This window comes from Mandrillus leucophaeus, unplaced genomic scaffold, assembly GCF_000951045.1.
Source record: "Mandrillus leucophaeus isolate KB7577 unplaced genomic scaffold, Mleu.le_1.0 Scaffold1, whole genome shotgun sequence".
NCBI classification, from domain to species: domain Eukaryota; kingdom Metazoa; phylum Chordata; class Mammalia; order Primates; family Cercopithecidae; genus Mandrillus; species Mandrillus leucophaeus.
The window spans coordinates 7,554,723-7,577,065 of NW_012098097.1; the positions used below are offsets into that span (position 1 = coordinate 7,554,723).

The 22,343-nt window shown below is 45.5% G+C and overlaps 1 protein-coding gene across 1 annotated transcript in view; it reads left to right on the plus strand.

The window, feature by feature from the left end:
- The first annotated feature begins 4,005 nt into the window (after nt 1-4,005).
- The window catches only part of RAB37 (RAB37, member RAS oncogene family), a 99,246-nt gene continuing 80,908 nt past the window's right edge, over nt 4,006-22,343 (plus strand). The window contains exon 1 of the mRNA XM_011973547.1: nt 4,006-4,548. Within this exon, the coding sequence (XP_011828937.1) occupies nt 4,477-4,548 (72 nt within the window). The 5' untranslated portion in view covers nt 4,006-4,476. The remainder of the gene's footprint in view (nt 4,549-22,343) is intronic.

Consider the following 22,343-nt stretch of genomic DNA (forward strand, 5'->3'; position numbering starts at 1 on the left):
TGTTGCCCAGGCTGGAGTGCAATGAAGCAATCTTGGCTCACTGCAACCTCTGCCTCCCGGGTTCAAGTGATTCTCCTGCCTCAGTCTCCTGAGTTGCTGAGATTATAGGCATGCACCACCACACCCAGCTAATTTTTTTTTTTTAGTAGAGACAGGGTTTCACTATGTTGGCCAGGATGGTCTCAAACTCCTGACCTCAGGTGATCTACCCACCTTGGCCTCCCAAAGTGCTAGGATTACAGGTGTGAGCTACTGTGCCTAGCCTAAAATTTTTTAAGAAGAATTTTTTACTGATATTCTGAGAGAAGGTAGAATTTTTAAAAATCATATAAATTGCTCAGAGTGCAGAAGCAGTAGCATCTGTAAATGAATAAAAAGCAGTTACAAACATGGTCAATATTAATCCAAATATAGTAACAATCACTTTAAATATGAATGGCTTAATACACTAATTAAAGGACAGAGATTGTCAGAGGGGATAAAAGACGAAGATCCAATTATATGCTGCCTACCAGAAATATACTTTAAATATAAAGACTCCAAAGTTTAAAAATAAAGGGATGGAAGAAGTTATACAATGCACTGATCAAAAGAAAACTGGAGTAGCGATGTTAATTCCAGACAAAGAAGACTTAGAACAGGGAAAATTGTTAGGAATAAACAGGAACGCTACCTAATGACAAAGGGAATTAGTTCTCCAAGAAATGTACATGCACCTGATAACACAGTGTCAAAATACATGAGGCAAAAACAAATAGAAATAAAAAGAGAAAAAGACAAATCCACTGTAGAGATGGAGAATTCAAAACCCTCTGTCAGTAACTGATAGATCTAGCAGGAATACAATACATAAAGGATATAGTTGACTTGAAGAACACTATCAATCAACTCGATCTGATTGGTATTTATAGAATACTCTACCCCATAATAACAAATACACATTCTTCTCAACCTCACCTAGAATGCTCACCAAGATAAGACCTCAAAACACATCTTAACAAATTTAAAAGAATAAGAACACACAACATATGTAATTCTAAATTAATAGTATTGTTACATAACGGACACATTCTCTAAAGAATATCTACTTTCCTTCACTTTTATTGTTTGCTCATGTGAAAGGAAAAATGAATCTTGGGACCCCAAAACCACTCAGCTAAAGGGAAAAGTCAGGCTGGGAACTGCTTAGGGCAAACCTGCCTCCCATTCTATTCAAAGTCATCCCTCTGCTCACGGAGATAGATACATATCTGATTGCTTCATTTGGAAAGACTAACCAGAAACTCAAAAGAATGCAAACATTTTTCTCTTATCTACCTTTGACCAAAAAGCCCCCTCCCCACCTCGAGTTGCCCTGCCTTTCTGGACCAAACCAGTGTACATCTTACATATATTGATTGATGTCTCATGTCTCCCTAAAATATATAAAACCAAGCTGCCCCCAAACCACTTTGAGCATGCCATCAGGACCTCCTAAGGCTGTGTCATGGTGTGTGTCCCTAACGTTGGCAAAATAAACTTCCTAAATTGACTGAGTGCTGTCTCAGATATTTGGGGTTCACACACAACAATATGCCTTCTGATGATCTCTTCTGCCTAGCTAATGCCTGCTCATACTCAGCCCAAACTTAAAGATTAAAAACTTTAATACAGTATAATAAAAGCATAAACAAAGTTAATCATTGAAAAGTAATCTACAGCCAGGTGCAGTGGCTCACGCCTGTAATCCCACCAATTTGGGAGGCTGAGGCAGGCAGATTGTTTAAGCCCAGGAGTTCAAGCCTGGGCAATGTGGCAAAATCCTGTCTCTAAAAAGATACAAAAATTAGCCAGGCATGGTGGCACACACCTGTTGTCCCAGCTAGTCAGAGGGTTCAGGCAGGAGGATTGCTTGAGCCTGGGAGGTTGAGACTGCAGTGAGCTTTAATTGAGCCACTGCACTCTAGCCCGGGTGATAGAGTGAGACCATGTCTCAAAAAAAGCAAGAAAAAAATAAAAGAAATCTATGGAAAATAATGCAATATTTATGACATAAAGGATTAATGCCCATAATATAAAAATCTATTTTATAAATCAATAAAAGAGCACATTCATTCTTGACTTAACTCATTCTCTATACAGTAGCCAAAGTAGTGTCTTTAAAACCCAAATCTAGCCATGCCATTTCCCTACTTGAAGTCCTTCAATGGTTTCACATTGATCTTAGAATGAAGTTCAAAAGCCTTAACAAGATCCACATGATCTGGTCCTTATCTATCTCTAGAATGGTCTCCCATTACCCTTCTCCTGTCTTTCTCAGGACTCTAGCCACACTGGTCTTTTCTCAGCTCTTCACACCTTAAAACCTTTGCATATACTGATTGCTTTGCCTGGAACCACCCCACCACCACCACCCTCTTCGACTAATGCCCACTTTTCCTTCAGATCTCAGCTTAAACATCATTTCTCATGAAAGTCTTCCGTCATCAATTCTGGATTGGTTCAGATCCTCCGCTATTTGCTCTATAAACCTAAACAAACAGAATAATGTTTCTGAACCTTCAGAACTCCAAACAAGACCCTGAGAAGTGAATCTTCCAAGGAATGTGAGGTTCCAGACAAAGCCTCTAGAATCTTCTTATCTATAGTAGTCAGGGTTGTTGAGGAAGCTCAGGAGAAAGTTAAGATGAGCAAGTCTAAGCTATTCATTCTGTACTTTTTTTTGAGTATAAACAACTTTGAGAACTTAATAAAATCTATGGGATTCATTTCTTCTTCTGGAGATTTCTCCTCCCCCAGAAAAAGGCACAGAAGCAAAACTTTGTGTAACGTTATCAATGTTGCAAAGTTCCCCTAACATACATTCATCCATTTATTCACCTCACATTAAGAACTCCAACCATCGGATGGTATGTATTTGTCACAGGCTGAAAAAAAAATCAGCCCAGTGAGAATCTCATAAAACAAGCACGTTGTTTCCCTAGCTTTGTTCATTTACTCATTGACTATCTACAGTATAGTGATTCCAGCAATAATAAAGCTTTATAAATGAAATTTGCTTTACAATTTAAAAGAAAATAAAGACTTTTCATATGCATTGTCTCACTCTTCCCCCAAACCCAATAAAGTGGGCACAGATTACTCTACCTATTTTGCAAATGAGAAAACGTAAGTAATCCCAGGGAACACGAGTGATCTGGCTCACGCAACTCAGCCAAAAAGGAGTGAAACCCAGGAGTAAAATGTACTCTTTTAACCCTAAGCCTGGCTCTTTCCTTTCATGTTGATACTGACTCCAAGGGCCGGTGGGTGGTACTAGGACTTGTCCTTAGTAATCTGATAATAATCCCAGGGGCCACAGTCTAAGCCTCCAGTTCCCATGGTGGTCAGCCTCACGCTCTCATATTACAGGTGATGATGCAATTTTGCCAATCAATGGTCACAGCAGCAGGACTCCCCTAATGTTTAGGGAAAGTAGCCAGAGCTCTTCATCCCCTTTCCGGAGAGCGTAGTAGCTCACATTTATTGAGTTCTTAGTACATGCCGGGCACTGTTCTAGGCTTTTTACATGAATTAACTCATTAAATCCTCAGAACAAAACCATGAGGCAGGTACTATTATAATATTATCTCCATTTTGTGGACACTTAGGAGAGATTAATTTGCCCGAGGTTACACAACTAATAATTTTCAGAGTCAAGATTTGAATCCTGGAGCCTGTGCTCCTAACCAAACCACCATCTGCCTCTCCTGGGCCCATTGTTCTTAACTTCTTGGGGTCAAGTATACTGGAGAGAATGTGATTAAAGCCCTGGACCTTCTCCCTAGGAAAATGCAGGTAAGCAGAATTTAGCATATTTCAGGGACTTTGGGGACACCTAAGACCCATCGTCTGTCGACCTCAGGCTTAGAATCTCTGTTTATCTCATACATCCTGGAGAGAATCGTCCAGGGACAAAAACAGAAGCGCCGCCAGCGCCGCAGGACTTCGCCCCTGCAAACGTGTGAGGAGAGCTGCGCTGCGCTAAGCTGCGTGGTGACGGAGATGCCCGTTCTCTCGGAATCAGGAACGGTGAGCTCCCAGGACTGCAATGCCCTGAGAACGCAGCCGGGTCGCTGAGCCTCCGGAGTCCGGTAGCTGAATGAAATACGCAGGGATCACCAGCCGGACCCAAATCTTGCGTCCCTGCCAGCATCCTGGAGTCCTAAGAGGCAGGGATTGGAGCTGACAGGATCTCAGAACTCTGGTCCCAGGCGCACAACGGCGGAGTCGCTGTTCCTGGTGCTGAAACACTCCGTCCTGGAAGAGCGTGGCCGCCTGCCCGCCTGGTACCGCGCCGCGGCCGCTGCGGGGAACTGTCCAGTGCTGAAAACGGATGCGGCCCGGCCCGCAGGGCTCAGACCCGAGCCTGCCGCACCCAGCGGAACTCGGACCGAGCTCCTGGAAGCACTGACGCAGAGCGCAGGGAGAGTCGGAGTGGCGAGCTCCAAGTCGGGCATGGACCTGCAGAGACCCGATTCCTACCAGGGAGGAGCTGGCCCTGACTTCAACGAGCACGTCCTACATAAGGTAAATATCTCCTGTATTTCCCAACCTAACCGTTGGAACAGGCGCCAGCACCAGTTTTCTCCACTCCCCTGACTTTGCTTTGGGACTTAATGAGAAACTAGCTTGTATCTATGAGTCTGGGGAGCCCTTTCTGTCTGATCCTGTTTCCTGCTCAAAATAGAGATGGGTGAGCTCTTGGGGAAGGGCTGCCTCCAGAGGCTCAGATGGTCAGAAGCTTCATTCATTCACTTAAATCATCTGTGTTCCTTTTTCACCCCTCCTTCTCCTTGCCTATTTATGCCCCTGTATGCCCCCTGGCACCTTTGCTGTCCTAACCCTTGTAGGAGACTGCATTTGTCCCTGTTACGTCTGCTAGCAGTGGCCAAACACCTGAATTTCTGGCCAATTTGTCTGAAATTAGAGAAATGGTCTGCAGCAGAGATGAACTGCTGTTTTCAAACCAGACTCCCTCATGGCTCCAGAAAGCTTCCCTCCAGCCATGACTCACTCACAGCCCCTGTAAGCATTTGCTTATTTCAAAGCACTAACACATCCATTGCTTCCTTCATTCAAGTTTCTTATGCAACTCAGTTTTCAGTAAAGCAGGTCTCCCCCTAAGACGGTTGGAGGGGAAAATAGTAGCCTCTCTCAGGATAACAGTTTTAATTCAAAATCCATCACTCTGAAAGAATCAAAGCCTTATATTTGCCATGATATGTTATGGCTCACCTTCCCTTTCTCTGACTTTCCCATGCCCTCCTACTCCAGCCCTTATAATTTCTGCTTTGATAATGCCAGTTCACCTGTTAGTCCCTTGGAAGGCTGTATGTGATCCTGCAGGTGGAGTTTTTTAATCAAAACATCACTTTGAAGAGTCTATGAATGCAAGCTTTGAAATAACCTAACCCCACCTCCTCCTCTATCACACAGCTTTTATTTGAGGAAACTAAAACCCAGAGAGGCAAAATGACTTGTCCAAGAAAGCAAGCTGGTAAATGGCAGGGCTGATACTAAAAGCCAGAAATTACTACTCCTTATGTAGTATTCTTTCTTCTATATCCTTACTAAACTTCTCATCAAAGTGTTCAGTCCAGGTGCCATGCTGCCTGTTTCTGACACAAATGAAAGAAAATCAGCTACTGAAGGAAGCAGGTCTGTAGATCTGACAGTCTATGTATATTCTCCCTCCAGGTCTCTGAATTACTAGGATACAGGGAAGGAGAAAAAATGTATAACCACTACCCCAGTCTAGAAATTTTAAAGCCATCACAGTCTGAAGTAAACTAGAAGTTCTGTGCTATTTGATGTTGTAAAGTTAGCCCAGTAAAAAGTGCATGCGAGGCGAGGCATGGTGGCTCACACCTGTAATCTCAGCACTTTGGGAGGTTGAGGCTCACTTTGGATCACTTGAGGTCAAGGGTTCGAGACCAGCCTGGCCAACATGGTGAAACCCATCTCTCCTAAAAATACAAAAATTAGCTGGGCATGGTGGTATGCACATCTGATCCCAGCTACTCAGGAGGCTAAGGCAGGAGAATTGCTTGAGCCTGGGAGGCAGAGGCTGCAGTGAGCCAAAATCATGCCCCTGCACTCCACTCTAGCCTGGGCAACAAAGCAAGACTTTGTCTCAAAAAAAAAAAAATGTTTATGCAAGCAGAGGAACATAATTACAAATCTATTACAAAATTGTCCTGGCAACTAGATAAGTGAGTCTCTCCAAGTTTATACCATCCTATAAATGTATAAATATTCATTTTGAAAGCTTTAAGATTGGGAGCTCAGATTATTCAAAATATTGATCAGATGTGGTATTTTCCATTTCAATTACCCACACATGAGATGTAGGATGTAGTCCATGAAAACTTTTACTTCCTTTGAGTTTATTGATCACCAAATTGAGAGTGGGAACCCATTCCAACAAGTTCCAATACTACTATTTACTAGTAGTAAATAGAGGCAAGTGTCTATTTACTACTAGTAAAGGCTCAGTGTCATCAGCTTGGCTGTGTGAGCACCCTGAGAGTGGAAGCCAGCCTTAAGCCTTCTGTGGTGCCCAGCAGAGTGACATATGTATGTAAGGAAAGTTTTCCTTCCTATATAGTGCTGACAACCTCCTCCTAATACCACTTTATGATTGTGCATGATGTTTTATTGTGATCCACTTAAAATGCTTTTTGTAAAGGGGCAGGGCATCAACTTATTTGTATTATTTTAAAAATTAGTATGTAGTAGAGTCCAAGGAGTTCCCACTGATTAATTAGTGTCTATTGTCCATGAGAAGCAGGGCTCCCCTCCAACATTAATTGCTAGGATAAATTTTTTTTTGAAGTGGGGTCTCACTCTGTCTCCCAGGCTGGAATGCAGTGGTGTGATCTCAGCTCACTGCAACCTCTGCCTCCCAGGCTCAAGTGATCCTCCCACCTCAGCCTCCTCAGTAGCTGGAACTGCAGGCATGTGCCACCATGCCTGGCTAATTTTTTGGTTGTTGTTGTTTTGTAGAGACAGAGTTTCATGATGTTGGTCAGGCTGGTCTTGAATTCCTGGCCTCAAGAAATCCACTCACTCAGCCTCCCAAAGTGCTGGCATTATGGGTATGAGCCACCATGCCCAGTATAGAGAAATGATTTTTTAAATAGACTTGTTATTGACACATAACAAACATCACTTTGGGAAGCTGAGTCAGGCAGATCACCTGAGGTCAGGAGTTCAAGACCAGCCTGGCCAACATGGTGAAACTTTGTCTCTACTATAAATATAAAAATCAGCCAGGTGTGGTAACACACTCCTGTAATCTCAGCTACTAGGGAGGCTGAGACAGGAGAATCACTTGAACCCAGGAGGTGCAGACTGCAGTGAGCCAAGATCATGCCACTGCACTCCAGCTTCAGCAACAGAGCAAGACTCCATCTCAAAAAACAAAAACAAAAACAAAAAAAAAGAAAAGAAAAATGACAAACACCAAGCAATTCTGAATCTTATGTGTCTACCTTGGTGAATCATCACAGAGTGAACATACCTGTGTAACCACTATCAAGAGAAACAAATAGAGCCTTGTCAGCTTCCCAAGAGCCCCCCTCCCACATTCCGCTTGCCACATACCCTCCCCCAGAGATTATCATTATAGAGGAAGAAGTATCATCTTGCATTGTGACAGTGCAGCAGATGTTATGTAGGGTAGTCCTAGAAACTTGCCAGAGGGGAGACATTGTTGTATGATGAAACGAAACTCCAGGCTTGGAATAAGCCAAACCTTGATGTGACTTTGAGCAACATCTGTGAGTCTTACTTTTCTTAGCTATAAAATAGGAATGATAATACCTGCCTTATTATTTTTGAGCAAAGATGTTAGATAATATAATGTAAGGCATATATATAAAATATCTGGAATATAGGAAGCATTCAGTAAAAGTGGTTGTACTAGCTGGGCACGGTGGCTCCCAGCACTTTGGGAGGCCGAGGAGGGAGAATCATGAGGTCAGGAGATCGAGACCATCCTGGCCAACATGGTGAAACCCCGTTTCTACTAAAAATACAAAAATTAGCGGGTGTGGTGGCACGCACCTGTAGTCCCAGCTACTCGGGAGGCTAAGGCAGGAGAATCGCTTGAACCCGGGAAGCAGAAGTTGCAGTGAACCAAGATCACACCACCGCACTCCAGCCTGGTGACAGAGTGAGACTCTGTCTTAAATTTAAAAAAAAAAAAAAGAAAGAAAAGAAAAAAAAGTATTAGGGCATGCATCTTGGGCTCCAAAGCGGCTTCAATGGGTGTCACATTCAGTCTCACCTAAAATGATGAGCTTTGTGAGAAGAGCAGCAGCTTCATACTCAGAAACACACACACCACATATTTCACAGGCAGAAGTCCGAAGTCCATGGAAACAAACTCACACAACCCACCTATACAAAAAGCGTGACTTCTATGCAAACATCCCAGTTCTGACTTCCTAAGTTAAATATCTTTTTTCTCTTGAAGGCAATGTATGGGACATGATGAAATTCATTTATATGAAAAACATACGCCAAATATCATCACAGGCATTGTGTAGCTCTTGCACTTTAGCTGGTCCCGGTAGTTGGAGGCTAACCCAGGCAAGCCCAGGTAACTCTTAGAAGATTCCCGGAGGGTGGGCTAGAAACTGGGAACTGACTGAAAACATTGAGCTCATCCATCATGTGCCCGGAGTTTTTAAATAGAGTTGTTGCCACAAATCTGAATATTTGATGCGACTAAATAATTTAAAACAAATGAGCAACCTGGTTGCTCTTTTCCTCAGAGAACTCTCAGTTCTCTCTTGCCACCAGCTTCGAGAGCCATCCAGGGCAATGGTACGGGGTAGGGGCCCTACTGTGCCAGGGTCTGACCTTGAGTTCTGGGAAAATGAAAAGATTTTCATTTCATTTTCACAGAGAGGGCAAGCTTTTGCCCCAGATACCAGTGAATTAGGACAAAAGGGCTTCAGTTCAAGCACTTACTTCCTAATTCCCCATCACCAGGGCTCTAAGGAACACCCACATACCAGTCTAACTTCCAGAGGGACAAACAGTTCCTAGGACAAAGTCAGTCTCAGAAAGACCCGGGGCAGGGGGCAGAAAAATGCGAGCTGCTCATCCATTCATCCAGGGCTTGGTTCTCGTTGGGTGAAAAGGGATTACCAGGTCTCTGTCTTCCAGAGTATTTCCATTTCCTCTGACCGCTCTAACACCTCTTCTGGGTGAAAGGAAAAGGCAAGCAGGTAATATCTGCCACTCTCCCCAAGATGCAAGATGGGGATCTCTTGCACTTGTTCTTCACTTCCTTCTACTACCCATCTCATAATTTCTGTGTCCCTCAAAAGTCCGCGTGCCTCATCGATTCATTTAGCAAACATGCATTGGACATTTCCAAAGCATAAAGAACTAGGCTTGTCATTATCGAGAACATAGATGCATATGATTCCCATCTTCACTAAGCTTATGGCCTAGAAGGCATGCACACAAATGGCTATACTTCTATATAATCCCAGAAGTGTCCTAAGATAGATACGGGTACCTGCAGGAGAATGACCCAGGAAGCAAAGGTCATGTCTGACTCAATTTGAAATGTCCTCTCCTATTTATAGCTTCTGATTGAAGTTAGCATCCAGGCTTGGTATGGTGGCTCACACCTGTAATTCCAGCACTTTGGGATGCTGAGGTGGGTGGATCATGAGGTCAGGAATTCGAGACCAGCTTGGCCAACATGGTGAAACCCTGTCTCTACTAAAAATACAAAAATTAGTCAGGCGTGGTGGTGCACACCTGTAATCCCAGTCACTCAGGAGACTGAGGCAGGAGAATTGCTTGAACCCAGGAAGCAGAGGTTGCAGTGAGCCGAGATCACACCATTGCACTCCAGCCTGGGCAACAGAGCGAGACTCTGTCCCCTCCCACAAAAAAAAAAAAAAAATGAAAATTAAAAAATGAAAAATAAAGTTAACATCCAGGAGATACAGAGTTCCACAAACGAACTAGCTCCCTCCCCATGGGACTGTCACCCATTAATCCTAGGGAAAGGTCTGGATACAACAGCGTTGTCCTTCCCTGCCAGAAAATTGTACAAGGGAAAGACAAATAAAACAATGAAAGACCATACTCGCCATTCTGTGTTCCTCTCCCATTCTCTATCCCACAGGTGCTTCTTTTTTTTTTCAATGAAACAATGATAATAGTATGCAAATTTGTCCTCAAAGAATCCAAATCCACAGAAAAATCCATGCCCTGTAAGTGAGGACATTTTGTTTTCAAAGTGCACTAGCTCCTGTTCTCGAAAGATTTCTATTGTCAGCTCAGGAACAAACAAGAAAGCCAAGAAAAGCTAGCTGCTCCCTGTATAATATCTCCACTGGCTTGTTTTCCTCTCTTGCTTGCTCTGAAGGCTTACAGATAAACAAATGAAGTGTATATTACATCACTGGCAATCTGGGACCGTCTGGGACTCCTTTGGCTAATAGGTCGGTCCTGCCCAGATCCCAGAGCAGGCAGCTGGTGTGGGGAGTGGTGCCTGCTAGTTCAGCAGGAAATGATGGTGACTCAGTTCAATGCCTCAAAGTCGTTTTCCAAACTCTTCAGGCTTTCCTCTCCTAAGCATCCTTCCCTTTAATTTGTGGTCCCTGGGGCCTTTTGTGAGAAAATGTCTGAGACTCACTCGTGTTGCTGCCCTAATGTTTCCTCTTATAAGCTGTTCTGGGGAGGGACTTCCTTCAGTTTCAGGGCAGGAAACTCCGCCTGGCTGGGTAGAAGTAAACAGTCAGAGGTGAGCACCAGGCTGGAGAACTGTTGAACTGGGCATTTGAAGTGGATCTAAACTTATCCCAATACGCTTCTTGCTTCCTTCCTCCTCTTCTCAGGCAAGAGAAACAGTCCCTAGAGACTGCGAGTGGGAATGGAGATCACAGCTCCTTGTTAACTCACTCAGGCAATGCAGTTCCCAGCTGGGAGTGGCCCTGGACATCCTCCCATCCCTTAACCAGAGGAGGTTTTTCTGGGGCCAAGAGAGACAGCTCCAAGCAAACAGATCTGGAAAATCTTAACCCCCTAACTGATGACACCAGCCCTCACCCTGCTCCTAAAGGGAGCAAGGCCTTGAGTGGTACAGTGAAAATAACTTGAGACATGCAGGGTTCAAGAATTCCCCTAGCACATGGTTCCTGACCTTGATGCCAAAGTCAACTCCCTCCCTTCTCATTTGCTTATTAGCAGACAGTTTCTACCCATCAACATGAGGATGTTCTTTAATCATTTGTGCTTCTGCAAACGCACATGCTTGTAGGTATCTTAAACCAAGCTGTGTTTAAGTTCAAATTTTCTCTTGCTTGCTAGCCTTCTGCCCCTGGCCGCCACCACACACACACACACACACACACACACACACAGGCACACACACACATGCACACATATGCACCCTTCCTCTCATGAGCTGCGGGCAGGGCCAGTGACCATCCGTTTTTGTTCTCTGTCTCCCCTTATCTTTTGTTATGAGCCTTTTAAAGGCAAAGCGGGCTGGGCGCAGTGGCTCAGGCCTGTAATCCCGGCACTTTGGGAGGCCAAGGCAGGCAGATCACCTGAGGTCAGGAGTTCGAGATCAGCCTGGCCAGCATGGGGAAACTCTGTCTCTAGTAAAAATACAAAAATTACCTGGGCATGGTGGCGGGAACCTGTAACCCCAGCTACTTGGAAGGCTGAGGCAGGAGAATCTCTTGAACCCAGGAGGATGAGGTTGCAGTGAGGTTGCAGTGAGCCGAGGTTGCGTGACTGCACTCCAGCCTGGGCAACAAAGCAAGACTCTGTCTCAAAAAAAAGACAAAGCAAACATTTCTCCTCCTCTTCTTCCTCCCTCTCCTGTTTGATTTTTGCATTCATACCATCTCCCAGCAACTCTGTTTATTAAAAATCGGAACTGGCGTTTATTAGAACAATAGCCGTAGGAGAGAGTCAGGAACTGGTAACACCTTCCCCAAGCTCATGTTAAGAAGCAGTGTATGCTTTGGAAGAGAATAAAGCCTGGTACCCAGTCCACATGAGGCAGACACTCCCTTTCAGCCCCTGGAATCTCCCTCCTCACCTCCCCCTTGCCTTTACCCAGATCCTTCTTCCTTCTCTGGGTCCCACCTCGGGTTTCATTCAGTCATCAAGTGAGAAATATTAAAAATCATCTCTGCACTATAATCTACAGGGACCCAGTAAGACTAATAATTGTTCCCAATACATTATCCAAATAAGCATATGGTTTATTTGTGCAGCATTTTACCATTTACAAAACACTTTAATATATGCCAAGATATTTTGTACTTAACATATGCTTTTTTCCAGATGTTACTGTTAATTCCATATTAATAGGACGGGGAAACAAAGGCCAGATGGCCAGGCATGGTGGCTCACACCTGCAATCCCAGCACTTTGAGAGGCTGAGACGGGCAGACCATGAGGTCAGTAGTTTGAGACCAACCTGGCCAACGTGTTGAAACCCTGTCTCTACTAAAAATACAAAAATTAGCCAGGTGTGGTGGCACATGCCTGTAATCCCAGCTACTCAGGAGGCTGAGGCAGGAGAATTGCTTGAACCCAGGAGGCAGAGGTTGCAGTGAGCTGAGATTTCGACACTGCACTCCAGCCTGGGTGACACAGCAAGACTCTGTCTCAAAAAAAAAACAAAAGAAAGAAAAAAAAAAAATGACTTGCTCAAGGTCACAGCCAGCATTGTGGAAGCCGGAATCATTACAGCAGATCCTTAGACAGCACTTGCATGCCAAGTAATATTCTAAGCACTTAACATCTCTTAACTCACTTAACCCGACAACAATCCTATTTTAATCTCATTTTACAGATGAGTAAACTGAGGCACGGAGACATTAAGAAATTTGCCAATAGTCGAATCCAAGCAAGGTAGACAGGCAGAGGGATAGAGTCAGGAGAGGACAAGGGGCTTCACCAAGAGGGTCACAGATGGTCACTACTTTAGGGCATTGACCGCAGTCCATTGTGTGGCCTTCAGCTATGTAGAGCCGGTTTTGCTCACTCACCCAAGAGTGGCTCCATCTCTCCAGTCAGGCTGATGTTAATCAGACTCACAAGACATGTATTGCCCTAGATGCCAAGCCACATTATAATCAGGAGATTGTTTGCTAAGCATGAAATCCAGGGGGAAAAATGGAACTTGGAGGATTCAAATGTTTAATTCTATCAGGCTGACATGATTTGGTAGCTGGCTACACTATAGGGACAGCCTCAATCTACAACCCCACCAGCCCCTTCTACCCTTAGGTCCTCCCCCCGACCCCACCTCTGCCTCCCTCAGCTGTATATATTTAACTGCCTTGGGCTGGGCAGTCATTCCGTTCTCTCCAGGTCTGTATTTCCTGCAATCCTTTAAGAACCCCTTGCCTTTGAGCTTGAGAATTCCCTGGACTTGACCTGGTTATGATGAGGGAAAAGGAAGGGAGGTTCCATCTTCAGAAACCTCTGTCAGTCATCGCCAGAAGTTGTCATTTCATACTTCTTCCTGCATCTCACTCAAGGCCTGTGTCAGAGCCTTATGGACTTGGGTTTCAGGGGCAAGAACCATGAAAGAGTAGAAAGGTGATTGGGGTCATTTCCTTATATCCAACCACCACCCATGTCCACGTGCTCCCCTTGAAATCTGATATTTCTGCCTGAGAATCCTGAGGATCAATTCACCAAACATTTACTGGGCACCACATGCCAGTCCCCAGGAACAAAACCCACTCTTCATTCCCCAAGGAGCTGAGTCCAGCAGGCTGGGTGGATCAGAGGGATGGCACAGAGAGAGATGGCTAAGGCCACATCTGACTGCAGCCCAATGTGCCACATGGACCTTGGTGCCCATGAGGGTCAAAGACTTCTAGTCTCATATGGTGGGAAGCTGGGCCCTTGGGGACCAGGTCAAATGCTTGCTGATCTAAAGGCTGCCAACTTCTGGCTCCAGGCTGATTGACTGATCTGAGGGGCTATAAAGCCCAAAGTCACAGGATGGGGTCTCACCTCTGAAGGTCAGAGGGCTCTGAGCCCCCAACACAGGGATCCCTTCAAGCCCATGTCCAAGAAAGGAAGAGACTCCTGGTGCACTTCTGAGAAGTGCCCAGTGCAAAGACCCCTGTCCAAGCATGGCAGAGTCCAACACATAGAAACAAAGCTGGATCCCTTCCCTGAACATCTCCAAAGACAGAAGCTGAACAGCACTCACCTACACCCAAAACACCAGGATCCTAGCCCTTGGGATGGCAGCGTGGCACACAAAGAGAGGCTTGGGAAAGACAGAGGGAGAGGCCAGGTGAGCTCTGCAGGCATGTCCTCCAGGACCCGCACTCTCCTTTCCCTGAAACCAGGTATCCTCCAGACGGCAGACACATGAGAACCAGGATAGCATAGGCCCTGGCCATCATCTGTCCTGACCACCACCTGTGCTGTCTACCACCTGTCCTGTTCACCACTGGTTCCATCCACCACCTGACCTGCCCCATCCATCACTTGTTCTGTCCACCACCTGTCCTGTCTACTGCCTTCCCTCTTCACCCTCATCCTGTTCACCACCTGCCCTGTCCACCACCTGTCCTGACCACCTTCTGCCCTGCTCACTGATTTTCTTAGAGTAGGAGGCAGCTCATTAGCAGAGAAAGAGAACTGGGCTTTCAGTACCAAAGAACCAAGCTTGAGCCCTGTCCCTGCTGTTAGCTAACTCTGCATCCTAGGTCATTCCATTCCAACAGCACTTTCCAACTTGCAGAAAACTTGCACATAAATCATCCCAGTTGATTTCCCCAGCACTGTGTGTAAAGAGAACAGGCGTTATTCTTGACTGCAAAAGGGGAAATCTTATGATCAGGACTCTTGATTTCCAGTGACAAAACCCAACTCAAATCGGCTTAAGCCGAAAAGAGAATTCACTGGTTCCTGTACCAGAGAAACCTGGAAAGTGCAGCTGACATCAAGCTCAGCTGGACCCAGGGACTCTCAGTGACTTCAGCCTCACTCTCTGTCTCTCTCTCTCATTTTTCTCTCTGACTTGGCTCCATTCACAAGCAGGCTTCTCCTCATGGGGCCCCATCATTGACAGCAGCCCCAGGATCACATCCTCACAGCTCCCAGTTCCAACCAAAGTCCTAGATCCAACACTCGCTGGAGACTGAAATTGCCACATGCCCACCCCTGAACCAATACTATAGCCAGAGGGTAGAACACAATGGACAGCTTAAGCCCAGGTCACATGCCCACCCCTGAACCAATACTATAGCCAGAGGGTAGAACACGATGGACAGCTTAAGCCCGGGTCACATGTCCACCCCGAAGGTGGAGTCAATCTCATCCAATCTTGTGGATCAAGAGTGGAATAAAGTGGACCAGGCGTGGTGGATCATGCCTATAATCCCAGCACTTTGGGAGGTCAAGGTGGGTTGATCACCTGAGGTCAGGAGTTCGAGACCGGCCTGACCAACATGGGGAAACCCTTTCTCTACTAAAAATACAGAATTAGCCAGGTGTGGTGGCACATGCCTGTAATCCCAGCTACTCGGGAAGCTGAGGCAGGAGAATCACTTGAAGCCGGGAGGTGGAGGTTGCGGTGAGCCTAGATCGCACTATTGCACTGCAGCCTGGGCAACAAGAGCGAAACTCCATCTCGGGGGGAAAAAAAAAAAAAAAAAAACGGTGGAAGAAAATAGTTTCCAGGGAAAATGGGATGGTGTCATCTGGAGGCTAGCCATGCAAAAACAACAGATGTCCCATGGTAATCCCGGGCAAGGCTGGGTCCCAGCATTTTTAAATCTTTAATGAGGAGTGACTGAAAAGAAATGAACTGGACTTGTCACAGTCCCACCTGAACTGGGCTCTCGCTGCCTCCCACGTAGTGTCATTTAAGACTGAATAACTGGATTTGGATTATTAATGACTGGACTTGGGAAATAAATTGCTGTCACCCTATGAAGCGATCGACTTATTGGGGCTGCAAAGCCAGACCTCCCTCTATGGGTGGGAGTAGAATTTTCTCTGAAGGAAATAGATGATCCAGCAGTGGATCATCCTGGGAAAAGGTTGATTGGAGAAGGGAATGAGGATTCAGGAAGCGGCGCTCAGACAGGAATGAGGGGAAGTTCTTCCACCTCTCTTAAGGACCATGGTTAGCTGCTATGGAGACGCCTGAATTTTTCCATTGCTGGGTAGGGCGTGTCAGCCCAAGGCGACATGAACACAGATGCGAAGTGAGGCAGGAAAGCACCAAACAAGGCCAGCTTTATGGGTATGCCACCTACAAAGTCACGTAAGGCCCTGCACTTAGAAGGACCCTGCATTTGGCTTCACACTTTGCATTCGCCATCTTTAAAGTCTTAATAATATTTGTACAACGATCCCTGTATTTTTACTTTATGTAGCCATTCTTGCTGTCAGACAAAAACCCCTGCTGCGACGTCTGAGCCTGGCTCTGTGCAGTAGTTTTGAGCTATTCCCTGGGGCATCTCTGCCTTCTGATGGCCTCACACCACGCCTGGTTTTGGATGTGCCCCGAGTCACCAGGGAAGAGTCATCTTATGCTTTGGGTCAGATGGCAAAGGAATAGGCAGCACCACAGTGGCATTCACTGTCGAGGGGTGGCTGCATCCCCAGGACAGCATCTGCGAGGGTCACACGGGCAGCAGAAAGTGTGGCCTGGAAGGCAGATCAGACAGTCGGAGGGTGGATGGGCGGGCAAGTCCTCGGGGGTAAGCGGCTGGATAGAGGCAGGGGAAGAAGCAGACAGGGGTCATGTTTGTGATCTGAGCATTGTGCTGAACAAACAATAAGGTTGTATTGGTGGCTGTTAGTGAATAATGAGAGTCATTATTTTATTTATTTATTTATTGAGACGTGTCTCTGTCACCCTGGAGTGCAGTGGCATGCACTCTGCCTCCTCACTGTAACCTCTTCCTCCCAGGCTCAAGGGATCCTCCCACTTCAGCCTTCCAAGTAGCTAGGATCACAGGTGTGTGCCATGAAGCCCTGCTAAATTTTTTCTTTTTCTTTTTTTTTGTGTGTGTATTTTTAGTAGAGATGGTATTGGCCAGGCTGGTCATGAACTCCTGACCTCAAGTGATCCACCTGCCTCAGCCTCCCAAAGTGCTAGGAGTATAGGTGTGAGCCACCACACCCAGCCAAGAGAGTCATTATTATTAATATATTTAATTGCAAAATTAAAAACATGAAAAACAAAGAAAAAATTTCCTGAGAATGCCACTGTTTCAAAATACATATCTTAAAAATAAAGATGGGCTGGGCATGGTGGCTCACACCTATAATCCCAGCACTTTCGGAGGCCGAGGTGGGTGGATCACTTGAGGTCAGGAGTTTGAGAACAGCCTGACCAACATGATGAAACCTCATCTCTACTAAAAATACTAAAAAGTTAGTCGGGCATGGTGGTGGGTGCCTGTAACCCCAACTACTCAGGAGGCTGAGGAAGGAGAATCACTTGAACCTGGGAGGCAGAGGTTGCAGTGAGCCGAGATTTTGCCACTGCACTCGGGCCTGGGTGACAGAGCAAGATTCTGTCTCAGAAAAAAAGAAAACGAAATTGCTGTGTAAAAAAAAAATATGTGTTTATTTATACATACGTGTGAGATAGATAGATAGATAGATAGATAGATAGATAGATAGATAGATAGATAGATAGATAGACAGACAGATAGATCCATCATAGGAATTTTGTTACACACATTCTTACCTTCATTCTTTTTCATCACTACATAGCATTCCATTGTATAGATAAATGAAAATTCATGGTTTGTTGTGAAATTTTGAAACTTCATAGAAAGGTACAAAGACTAGAAGAACAAAAAGAAAATGACACATGTACCTACCATCTACGTTTACTAAATGCTAACATTTTGCCTCAAAAACAATAAAAAACAAAGGAGCCTCCTACAGGTAGTTGAGATCCACTTTGCGAGATAGCCATGGGACAGAAGGTTAATTTGGTTACTTTGTTTTTGTTTTGATATGGAGTCTTGCTCTGTCGCCCAGGCTAGAGTGCAGTGGCACGATCTCAGCTCACAGCAACCTCCGCCTCCCGGGTTCAAGCGATTCTCCCACCTCAGCGTCCTAAGTAGCTGGGATTACAAGTGTGCACCACCATAACCAGCTAATTTTTTTGTGTTTTTAGTAGAGACTGGGTTTCACCATGTTGACCAGGCTGGTCTCGATCTCCTGACCTCAAGTGATCAGCCTGCCTCGGCCTCCCACAGTTTTGAGATTACAGGTTTGAGCCACTGTGCCCTGCCCTAGTTTGGCTACTTTGAATCACAGCCTGGTGGATCTGTGGCACTTTTTTAGTTATACTTCATTTTGTAGAAGAGAAAAGAGATCTGAGAGATATTCAGTGGTTGTTCAAGGGAACTCGGCAGGGAATAAAAGAGAAACACCAACCCAAGCTTCAACTTCTGCTTATCCCTTCCTAGATTCCCAGGGTCCTTAGGCAAGGGAAGGCTTGGACTGGGAGCTCCCTCAAACCCCTTTATCACTGACCTCCAGAAATGCTAGTGAAGCCCAGGTGACAATCTCAGCCTGGCCCAGGATAAACACCAAAGCAAAATCAATGCCAGTGGCAGACATTCATTCACAAAGTGGATTCAAGACCCTGCAGGCAGAGGTGCTCAGATGAAGCAGGCCCAAATGCAGTTAGTCACTGTTAATTGGGTCTTAGGTGCGGAAGAGCCAAGCAACAGCATTCCCTGGGGATTTGCCTCCATCAACCCAACTGCAGGGTAAGAAGCTCAGGAAGGCAAGCCAAGCCTTGCAAGCACCAGCACTGCTCCTGGATGGACTCTCCTTCACTCTACCTCCACGTCCCCCACGTACTCTCCCATCTACCCTCATATCTTATTATTATTATTTTTTTTTTCTTGAGGCAAAGTCTCACTCTGTCACCCAGGCTGGAGTGCAGTAGCACCATTTCGGCTCACCGCAACCTCTGCTTCCAGGTTCAAGCAATTCTCCTACCTCAGCATTTCAGGTAGCTGGGATTACAGGCACATGCCACCAAGCCTGGCTAATTTTTTGTATTTTTAGTAGAGATGGGGTTTCACCATGTTGGCCAGGCTGGTCTTGAACTCCTGAGCTCAGGCAACCCACACACCTCAGCCTCCTAAAGTGCTGGGATTACAGATGTGGGACACCACGTCCAGCCTATTATTATTATTTTTGAGACAGAGTCTCACTCTGTTGCCCAGACTGGAATACAGTGGCACCATCTCAGCTCACTGCAACCTCCACCTCCCAGGTTCAAGTGATTCTCCTGCCTCAGCCTCCCGAGTAGCTAGAACTACAGGCACGCACCACTACACCTAGCTAATTTTTGTATTTTTTTTTTTTTAGTAGAGATGAGGTTTTGCCATGTTAGCCAGGCTGGTCTCTAACTCCTGACCTCAAATGGCCCACCCACCTAGGCCTCCCAAAGTGCTGGGATTACAGGCATGAGCCACACAGCCAGCCTCTTATTGTATTTTAAACTGACATACTGTACCTACATCTCCACTGGTTCTTTCTCTTGCCACCTGCCAGACAGCTGGATGTTACAGTGCAGGGATGCAAGATCTCTGGGGAGCAGTCCTTCTTTGCTTATTATTAATTTTGCACAGGCTGTGAGAGGTTTTGAAATGAGTGCACCATCTGAATTTCGCAACTCTTTCCACTGAACTGAGGGCAGGCACTGGGAAGTATAGCTGAGATCAGGGTCTGTGACCTGTTGCTTCTCTGTCATGGAAACCCTCCATGTCATTGATAGAGGGCAGCATTCTGCATGTAAACGCCAACAAGTGCCAGTGCTCTGCTCTGCTCATAGCAGATTTCTACTATGCAAGGGTGCAGAATGTCTCTTCTGTATTTCTGACCTTGGGGGACAGTCTTTCCCCTCCCTTAATTCTGAGCCCCTCCTCAGAGGTATCTCCGGGAAAACAAATGAGTTTATTTTATTTATTTGTTTATTTATTTATTTATTTATTTATTTTGAGATGGACTCTTGCTCTGTCTCCCAGGTTGGAGTGCAGTAGTGCAATCTTGGCTCACTGCAACCTTCATCCCCCAGGTTCAAGTGATTCTCCTGCCTCAGCCTCCCAAGTAGTTGGGATTACAGGCATGCGCCACCACACCCGGCTAATTTTTGTATTTTTAGTAGAGATGGGGTTTTGCCATGTTGGCCAGGCTGGTCTCGAACTCCTGACCTCAGGCGATCCACCTGCCTCGGCCTCCCGAAGTGCTGGAATTACAGGCGTGAGCCACCACACCCAGCCAACACACCCTTTCTTGATGCAAGAGTTGCAGACCCTCAGGACAGGACCATGTGAGGATGTGGTCACAGTGGACTACTTTGCGGAAGGGGCTTGTGCTGGGGCAGGAGGAATCTGATTGCTTCAAGGGGCCCTTTCACAACTAATGAAGAGCTCTACAGCCCTCATGAGTGACAACCTTCATCAGCCTCCAAACAAAGAGGGTCACTAGAGGCCCTCAGGGGAAGACTCACTACACCAGCGGACAGAGACATGGTGGAGAGGATCCATGCCTGGAGAACAGTGTGAACCAGATCCATGGCTGCCAATTCTGAGTCCATACCTAAGTACCAGCCCCTGACCAAGTACCAATTGATGTGTAGGAAATGATACACACACACTAGTAGATGTTACCAACTGTCCTTTCTTAGGAAATACGATCATCCCGAGACTTGGGGTGCTCAAAGGTCCTTTCTTTTATGAAGTTATGGTGACAATGGATTGTTGAGTAGAAACTTTAAGCAACCCCTCACTTAACCAACTTATTAGGTCAACCAATACCTTCAATCTCTTACTGGAGCACACTGATTAAGCCTGAGACTGAGTGCTCACAGCTGGCGGCCTCTTCTCTGCTCTGATGGTTGCGGTACCTGGTTAACAAGAATGCGTTTGGGCCCATACTTGCTTATGCTGGTTGTACGTGTTAACTAGAATGATGTACTTGAATCAATTCACCCCTAAACAAATGAATTGGCTGGGCATGGTGGCTCATGCCTGTAATCCCAGCACTTTGGGAGGCCAAAGCAGGGGGATTACCTGAGGTCAGGAGTTCGAGACCAGCCTGGCCAACATTGTGAAATCCCATCTCTACTAAAAATACAAAAAAATTAGCCGAACATGGTGGCAGGTGCCTGTAATCCCAGTTACTTGGGAGGCTAAGGCAGGAGAATTGCTTGAACCTGAGAGGCTCAGGTTGCAGTGAGCTAAGATCGCGCCATTGTACTCCAGCCTGGGTGACAGAGTGAGACCATACCTCAAAAAATAAATAAATAAATAAATAAAATAAAAAATAAAAGGAAAAGAAAAAACAAAGGAATTTAAACAGAAAGACTATTGACCAATAAAATAAGAGTAAAAAAAAGAGAACTGTTATCTCTACAAAAACTAAACTGAGTGCTTTGGAAAGACTGTAAAAGCCTGTCACTTTTTAAAACGCCATCAAATTAGGAATGAATGAGAGAACTGTAAAATATTGGAAAGAAATGCATAAAAATGAAGAAAGATTTTGCAATCAGGTGGCTTCCTAAGTTTCTAGAATTTATTGCTTCATTTTAAAGAAACTGGAACTGAAACCCCAGGACCATGAGTGTGTGGTTTGTGCAAGAAAGGCAATGGGCCCCACTTTTCAGCAGACTTGTAAGCAAAGCAAAGGCTTTAGGTCTACATCAAAATACTTGCTAATAACTACACATTTAGATATTTTAAGTCAAAATAAAACATGTAGAGGAAAAACAGGCTGGGCACAGTGGCTCACACCTGTAATCCCGGCACTTTAGGAGGCTGGGGCAGGTGGATCACTTGAGGTCAGTTCAAGGCCAGCCTGGTCAACATGGTGAAATCCTGTCTCTACTAAAAATACAAAATTAGCCAGGTGTGGGCCGAGCATGGTGACTGACTCACATCTGTAATCCTAGCACTTTGGGAGGCCGAGGCAGGCAGATCACCTGAGATCAGAAGTCCAAGACCAGCCTGACCAACATAGTGAAACCCCATCTCTACTAAAAATACAAAAATTAGCCAGGCATGGTAGCACATGCCTGTAATTCCAGCTACTTGGGAGGCTGAGGCAAGAGAAATGCTTGAAGCCGGGAGGCAGAGGTTGTGGTGAGCCAAGATTGTGCCACTGCACTCTAGCTGGGATGACAGAGCAAGACTGTGTCTGAAAAAAAAAAAAGAAAAGAAAACATACAGTATATCTCTTTTATGAGTTCCTGGTTTAACAAACTTTTTCAATGAACTGGTCAATTACCAATTCCAGTGAAGTAAAATTGA